Source organism: Saccostrea cucullata, unplaced genomic scaffold, assembly GCF_032062105.1.
Source record: "Saccostrea cucullata isolate Sc308-1 unplaced genomic scaffold, CSIRO_AGI_Scuc_v1 ctg2966, whole genome shotgun sequence".
NCBI classification, from domain to species: domain Eukaryota; kingdom Metazoa; phylum Mollusca; class Bivalvia; order Ostreida; family Ostreidae; genus Saccostrea; species Saccostrea cuccullata.
Window position 1 is genome coordinate 37,141 of NW_026921549.1, and position 8,628 is coordinate 45,768.

Below are 8,628 nucleotides of genomic sequence, written 5' to 3' on the forward strand. Positions count from 1 at the left end.
GAGTAAAAATGTCTTGAGATAGATACAACAAACAAACAATAAAATCATATGAATTCTTCATCTTCCTAAATAATCTATTAGAAACATTTAACACAGAGTACAGATGTATGATTTATTGATCAGTGTTTTTTTTTTTCCTGTATTTTTTAAATTTAAATGGAACCTCCTCAGAATGGAACTTATCAATATACTAGTGAGTATTTTTTTCTTTTTTTCTCTTTTTTTTTGTGGTCATTTCAAGAAACTTGAATCCATACTACTTATGATATTTTATTCACTTTTTACTTTCCTGTCCTACATTTTCTCCGAAAAGATTTTATGTCAACCCACTCAAATTGTAATATTTCTAAATTTTCTGCCCTCTCCTTGGAGAAAAAGGAGCAATATCAATTTAATATTTATAACACCCTTCGAAGAAGGGAGGGAATATTGCTTTGCTGCTGTCATTCGGTCCACCATCAGTTCCCGTTCATTTTCTTTGCAGAGGTTGCGCATATTGAAATTAAATTAGGTATACAGATCTATATATAATATAAGAATATCTAGGTCAAGTTTTGTTTTGGGTACGATCGAGATATTTTGGACAGAGATATGCCCCTTGGACTTAAAAATTCCAATTACAGTGTAGTTGCAGTTTCCGTTCATTTCATTTGCGTAGGTTGCACATATATTGAATTGAAATTTCGTATATAGATTTAACATAAGAAAATATAAGTCAAGTTATGTTGTTGGGTCGATCAAGCCATTTGGACAGAGTTATGCCAATTGGACATAGAAAAATTCCAATAATTTGCAGTTTCTGTTCATTTTCTTTCCAGGGGTTGCACATATTAAAATAAGATTTGACATACCGATTAATCATAAGAAAATTTAGGTCAAGTTTTGTTTTGGGTACAATCGATCCTTTTTGACAGAGTTTCCCCAACATCTGTAAAGTTAAAATATTACATCATTATAAAAAGCACTACAGTTAATTATAGTAAATCAAAGATTTCACTATATTAAATCAAAGTAGTTTACTATGAATTCGAGATCGATATTGGTTTTTTTTTCTTAAATTCTACAAACAATTTTTTTGATACTAATAATGAATATCTCTTATATATTCACATATCAAATAAATAACATCAAAGGTAGGTAATTTACATGTAGGACATATTTAGGTTCAAAATCTTAAAAAAATTATAGTGCCAAAGTAAATCAAAGTACCAAAGAAGTTACTTTAGTTAACTTAAGTAAACTTTAGCTAACTATAGTAAATTTTTGTAAGGGAAATTTCATTAAAAATTAACGGCACAACATAGAATATGTTATGAAGTTGAACATGCATAACAGATAGTCATTAATGAGGAAAGAATTATCATGTTTTTGGACACTTTTTGAAGTGGTCGTATTTGGAAAAAATAATATTGAAAAGATAGTTAAACATAACGGCATTGTACGGATATAAGTATATTTCCATTACGTATCAAGCTACAGAGTGTATTTTACAAAGGTGCAAATACTTGTATTCAAGTGCACTCTCTAATTTTCATCATTTCATTCCGCAAAACCTTTAAAGCTATTTATATTTAAATTATATTGCTATGATTTTATAAAAATAAAGAAAATAGAGAGTTCAGTCTGAAAAAAAAATCAGCAGACAGAATGAGCCTGAAGGGACGAGACGAAAACCTAGGGACTTCTGAAAAAGAACGAAAGTGGTTTGAATTGACCTGGTGGAGTGGGCATGTCGATCGGCCAAGACCCACCATCGCCCCTTTATATTGAAATCAAGTAAAATTACGTAAAAAAGGCAATATTTTAACTATTCGACTGAAACATATTAATTAGGAATACGAACCAATGATAGGTTGTCTTAGTAGTGATAAGTTCATTAAAACAAGCAAAGAAATTTTACTTTGCGGACTTTTAATGAGATTGTTTAAGTCCGACAATATCAACTTTTACTAATTAAACAGAACCAGCTTTGATTAAAAAAGTTTATATTGATCAGGTCTAGTTCAAAAATACATGTATATGCAAGTGAGTTTTTTTTTCAGCATTCTCAACTCATTTTTTGCATTTTTTCCCATAACAACAAAAATTCTCTTTAATGAAATTTAAAAAAAAAACTGTTGTTGATTTTATGTACTATTTTCCTGTTATACTAAATCCAGATAGTCATTTTCCTGGCTGGATGATGCAGCAATGATTTTCTCTTTTCCCCATTTCTTCTGTCCAGCATCATTACATGTTACATATAGAGCTGATTCATTATCATGGTTAGGCTGATCATATAATTGTGGTACATGTAGGAACAAGTCTTCAATATAATTCAGCGAAACTTGATTGGTCTGCCTAGGACACAGAAGAAAATATAATTTCATTATTATTCGAAATTGTTAAATTCTTACAAAAAAAAAAATAAATAAATAAAAGAACTGTGTAAATTATTGGTTATGTACTTATTCTGTACTATATTTATCTAATTGAAAGCTGTTTAAGACGCATATAGATTTAGGGACAGATGATACAAACAAACATAAAAAAGCCTGAAAATAACAACTTCAGCGATGTTTACATTTGTAAAAGGAGTAAGTGTAAACACATAGATTTTCAATCAAGTATTGCTAAAAATGGACTTAATATGGCAAAAATTGTTTAGATTAATAAGGATTGTTGTAGATAGGTGGCATATTGAAATTCATAGAAAGGATATAATTTCCTAATATTTTAGAAACGTATTATTCTAAAATCAATTACAATTAAAATAGACCAAAAATAGATACGAATCCAGGTATCAATTTCTTGTTCAAATCATCTGCCTCTAAGGGGTTCGATCCTGAGCTTTTAGCAGAGTTTGGTCTAGACCGGTATCTTTATTTCTAAGATTCTGCCTATTTTTCAATTCTAACATTATATATTGATTCTACAATGCAGATTAAAGTATATATAGTGTTAAAACCGCGATTAAATTCCATTCAAATAGGACTGAGTCAAAAACTATATTTTGTTGCATAAAGTTTTTTTGGAAGAAAATAATCAATGCTTTCCCAATGTTTTGAATTTTGAAATCCATACAGAACTGTTGGTTTACGAATCTTTATTTTCCATGCTGGTTGCACACAGAGCTGTTTTGTTGTTGTTGTTGATGTTTTTATGCCCCCATAAACGAAGTTTCGGGGGTATATAGTTTTGCTTATGTCGTGTCTGTCTCTCTGTTTGTCCGCAAAAACTTTGATCTTGCGCATAACTTTTGATTTAGTGGCGTTATGACTTTCATATTTCACTAATAGTTCATTTTATATCCTGGTTTATTTGTATAAATATACATTGAAAAAAATTGGGTTTCAGCATAATGTATAACCTAAAAAAATATATAATGAATCCCAACCTTTGATGTGTATCTTTGCAAATGTTTAAAGACACAATTTCTGTACAAATAATTGATAATGCAAAGCAATTTGATTTTTTTTATATCTGGTTTATTTGTATAAAAACATTGGAGGGAAACGTGGAAGTTGTGATCCAGTTTTTGTTTTGATTTTTTTCTCAAGCTATGTGTGTAAAAACTAAAATGTACTTGACAAAAAGAAGTTTAAGCTTTAAAAAAAATAGGATCCAACCTCGTTATATAGACTATTATAAACCCGAATTATATCCGCTTTTACGTGCACCAGCTGCGAACTTAACAGCATATTGATCCTGACATTTGACAAGTAATAGAGCATACTTGTATATACGAAAACAATATAATACCTCTTACAGAAGAAGACTTGAATGAGCACCAAGATTGAGCACACACTAAACATCAATCCAAACACAACAGGCAGGATTTTTGCAACGTAGTTGTGATTCGTTTCATTCCTTTTAATTTCTATAAAAAATTCAAAATAAGATTCCATCAATATCGTACAAACTGAAATTTGAACACATATTAAATTATATTAATTAATATGAAATTACACTGACAGAATTAAAAAAAATCAATTTTGTCACATGAATTCAGACTCCGTGTTGTCTTTTGATCACTGAAATATATCAAACCTAATAAGGAAAAACAACCTGTAATTTTGTCCCATTTTGACAAACCTATATGATACTGATTGAAAGGCCTTTGATTTATACTCAGTTTGACTACGAGGCCTTCGTTTATCACTGACAAAAGACACAAGACGGTGTAACGGAAAAATATGCGTCCTCCTTCCAAACCCATCTCGTTTTATACGGTCTTTGGTTTTGCTATGTTTACACTTTGCTGAGTATTTAATTTATATGTTTAATGAGATGATTATAATTCCTTATCTTTTTCCTTACCATTTCTTTGGCTTTCTGTTAAGTCGAATGTTATATTATTTGGTGGTTAAAAAAGGAACAATTTTCCGGTTTCAAATTTGCTACATTTGATTTGACACATGAAACATATCTTCTTTATGAAAAACTTCAATTTATTTTTTGACTTCTCTTTAACTAAACCAAGTTACAAAAAAACTTTTTGATATTTATTTGATCCGAAGACAGACATAACAATGAAATTCAGAAAATAAAAAAAAACCAGCACTTCTTTCTCTTTGTGCTAGAAAAACTCTTTTTAGTCAAACATGTCTCAGCGTGATAAACAGCTACAGCAAGACAAAACTTGCTTTTGATGCCGATGGAATTCTCGCGGAGCTACCCTACATTACATTGTTTCTGATTATTTGTATATATGTTGTTTTATGTCCAATTAGAGAATTTGTCACTCATGTATAGACGTTACCATATACCAGTGAAGAGCTTCAAATTTTGACCTTTACTAGACACCCAGGGCCACTGAGCAGTGAGGAATCTTGCTAATTTGTGCTAAATCCTATGCTTGAAAAGAAGAAAACACTTGCTGTGACCCTCAACTCGACATTTAGATATATCGACGACGTATTGTCAATTAACAATGGTAATTTCCATTGTCGATACTATATATCCTGGTGAGCTTGAGATAAAAGATACCACAGAGTCTGACACATCTGTTTCATATTTGGATATTTTACTTGAAAAAGACGTTAATGGCTCTCTTACAACCAAGCTCTGTAATAAACGTGATCACTTTAACTTTTCTATCGTCAACTTCCCTCACTTATGCAGCAAAATACCTTCATAACCTGAATATGTAGTTTATATTTTCAGTTGATTCGATACACAAGAGCATGCTCTACGTATGAACAATTACTAAAACGAGGAAAACAAACACGTTGATGAAACAACAATATCTGGGTCTCATTTAAAGTTATCATTTCGTAAGTTCTATGTTCGAAACAATTATCTTGTCAGCAAATACAATTTATCATTGAGTCGAATGCTGCCTGACGTTTATCATACTAATTGTTAATCCATAACTTATACACTAATTAACGACGGATTTTACGTTATTTCCGGATCATGACAAGAACCACATGACGGGTGTGACCGGTCGGCACGTTATCGCAAGTGCGCTGTGGGGAAAACATTGAAACAAACTTATCCGTATTTTCAAGCTTGAATACACTTACTTTGAAGTTTTACAGACCCCTGGAGTATTTTTGAAACCGATACTTGTATATATAAAATATAGCAACCCAAAGTTTTACGCATTCCATGATTTGAATGTGTTTTAATTTTTTTATATACTTTCGGAGACAACATGCATGTAAGTCATATTGGGAATAAAAACGATTTCCTTCTATTAGATCAAATTTATGCTTGCACTTGTAATTATTAATACAAATGATATCATGCACTCTAAAAACAAACATCGATAAATAATTAAATACACATGTACTTAAAGTCTACTTGCTGCTCTGTTTTGTAGTCGGTAAATGTGTTTGAGTGAAACGTGTTTGAAGTATTTTTTTCTAATACTTCTTTTGGGTCCCTTTTACTGTTATTTTATATCTAGTTGAAGGGTGTGATCCTTATTCCTATTAATTGTTAGCAATAAGTTATATGGAAAGGTTTTTTATCCCTGTTATCATGCAAATTAAGAAGAACTCTAAAGTTTTTTAAATTTAGAATATAAACAAATCATCAAGTTTAATCATGCATATGGAAAAATTTGTATTTCTATATACTTATATAGAGTATAATATGACGAAATGCAAAAAAGAAAGAAATATATTCATCAATGTAAACATGTATTACCAAAACACCTTGAACGAGCATATTCACATGTGAAATTTTACTGAACATCTTGATATTCGAAAACACACACATTTGTTCCTAACGCTTTGTAACAATTATGAACGTTTTGTATTAATATATTACTTTTCTATTTTCATGTTTTCAGGAAAAGAAATCAAGGAAATGCTTAAGTCATTTACGACTATCTTGCATGAACCATTAAAAAAACAACGACAAATTATCCTGTCAATGCGATGATTACAAAAATCTACATTATACTGTTCATATACCATGTGTATTGTTCTCAGGAAAATTCTGGAATATGCAGTCTACCTGAGTAAGAATTTCTATTAGATTTCTTTTTTAAATAAAAAAGAAAATATGTTTACAAGTATTTTTACGGTTTTGAGCGAACCAAATTGTATCTTGACAGTATATCTTATGCAAAGGTTTTTTTTCTGCACAGAGATGAAATTAAGTGCTGTACAGATTTCATGAAAAAAGGAGACACTTGTTTGCGTAATGTATTAATTCAATGCATAATTAATGTGATTTTGTCGAAGAACAGGACAGAATGTTATACCAGAAGTAGTCGCACTATTAAATCATGAAATACATTTAAAACTCTTGATCTTTAAATGATGAATGCTCATTGTCATATCCATATTGTTTAAACAGACTCCTTTGAATTATAAAAGCAATTTGATCGGGGTTAATTCTTCGTAAAAAAAATTTCCCAAACAAAATTCTATTTCAATACAATTTTATCGTCTTATCCTTTTTTAGTATCTCAGTTAATCTGTCGAAATCAAGCAGTAAATTAATATGACTTGTCTTACATGTACTTTATCCTATTTCAGCTTGTATAGGGTCATATGGACCGCAGTGTAACAAGGGATGTTTGCCTGGGTATTATGGTTTTGGCTGTAGAAAAAAATGCAGATGTGAGGAGTGTGATAGCGTGAATGGATCATGTTGTGAGTATAATTAAATCCATCTGTGTACACTTTGCTAGATGTGAAATATGGAATAAGTTTTTTGCACTTCCCTATTTGCTCACAATTCACAAATGTAATTTATCATCAAGAGCCACTAATGATATTTAAACCAACAGTTGATTTCAGTTTATTTTTGATTGTCGAAAATATCCACATGAAATGTACTAAATATAATTTCCCAGTAGACTTTAAATCAGAACCAAAAGGTAAACCGTTAGAGAGTTGGCCACTGATAATGAGTGTTGGTGTTGTTAGCATTGGATCCATAGTTGTTCTGGTCGCCATCTTCCTTGTGCGGAAACGGTATATTTTTTTAATATTCATATTCATTTGAAAGAATAAATTACAGGATAAAACTATCCCATTCCGTTAACTGTATAGTGACTAAATGACTACTGAAAGATGACTTATTGGCAGAGCTGCCATTCAGTGATTTTTCCAGGTCTTTCAGTAAATTTTGACTGAATGTTATGGGATCATTCTGTGGATGACGATTTGTACTTTTAATTTTTTTTCTTAGAGATGTATAAATCACCAAAAAAATTGTTGCATGAATTAATATCATTTTGACTGATTTTATATAGAAATGACATAAATAATAAATCCTTTAAAATATAAAGAAATTTAAAGTTTTCTTTGGTGCTCAAATATGTTACTTTTTTTTCTTTTCTGCATAATTCTATGCTTACATGTGTAATTACAAGTAGTTGTTTAAGGTCTAAGTATCTTTAGATTTTAATCTTTTAAAAAGTTTTTTAAAATATGTTTCTCTCTTCTTTTTATTTAAATGTTTTTGAACAAATTTGTGCATTTTGTGTATTTTGAAGGAAAAGGCGATAAAAAGAAGACATAATCCTGTACTGATGTCTAGGAATGACAGAAAATTTCACAATTCACTGTTTGCGTAACTTTATTTTTGAATATTATTCAGTCAATCGAGATGTAAATAAATACCTTAAGAAGTCGTGTTCATATGTTCATGGCAAGAATTACATATCAATTACTTTAATTTACTAATTTAGTTTTCTAATTTACCATTTAAAAATATTTTTTGTTATTATTGGTGTGTTTAAAACCAGGAGACGAGAAGAAGATTTTCAAAGAAATAATGCACTTAAAACTATGGAGCCTGACTCTGGAACAATGATTTTCGAAATTATGGCAGAGAACTCGATACTAATTACAATCATACCAACAGTTTGACTGCTTGATGTCCAGGCGTAAAATACGATTTTTGAAGATTGCATCAATTTTGACGGATTTATCCCTACCATTCAGGCAATAGGAAACAGGGATCATGAAAACCACAATACCCCCGTTTCAAATTTTATTGCTTTATGAATATACCGAAACTGGTTGACATTGGTTTAGATTTCAAGAAAAGAAGCCGAAAATTTTAAATGTTGACGCACGACGACGGACAGACATTGAAGAACATGCTTTGAGAACGATTAATTTCAAAACCAAGGCAGGATTCTTGAAAAAAAAATTTGATTGTATAGGGAATTCAACAATT

At 30.4% G+C, this 8,628-nt stretch overlaps 1 protein-coding gene across 2 annotated transcripts; it reads left to right on the top strand.

Annotated features, from left to right (window-relative positions):
• Positions 1–6,317: 6,317 nt before the first annotated feature.
• LOC134260306 (multiple epidermal growth factor-like domains protein 11) lies at positions 6,318–8,086 on the top strand. Of its 2 annotated transcripts, XM_062742873.1 has the most exons (5): positions 6,318–6,451; positions 6,581–6,702; positions 6,975–7,091; positions 7,298–7,415; positions 7,940–8,086. In XM_062742873.1, the coding sequence occupies exons 1-5, from the start codon at positions 6,369–6,371 to the stop codon at positions 7,950–7,952; spliced, it is 453 nt and encodes a 150-aa protein (XP_062598857.1). In that variant the 5' UTR covers positions 6,318–6,368; the 3' UTR covers positions 7,953–8,086. The 2 variants fall into 2 exon arrangements, with proteins under 2 accessions (XP_062598857.1, XP_062598858.1); XM_062742874.1 differs by lacking the exon at positions 7,940–8,086 and having other exon boundaries at positions 6,581–6,633; positions 7,298–7,633.
• The last annotated feature ends 542 nt before the right edge of the window (positions 8,087–8,628 follow it).

Excerpts from the sequence above, each read along its gene's own strand:
- LOC134260306 (XM_062742873.1), top strand. The coding sequence starts at position 6,369 with ATGATTACAAAAATCTACATTATACTGTTCATATACCATGTGTATTGT. Across the intron at positions 6,703-6,974 it reads GACAGAATGTTATACCAGAA|CTTGTATAGGGTCATATGGA; the intron begins GTAGTCGCACTA and ends ATCCTATTTCAG. Across the intron at positions 7,092-7,297 it reads TAGCGTGAATGGATCATGTT|ACTTTAAATCAGAACCAAAA; the intron begins GTGAGTATAATT and ends ATTTCCCAGTAG.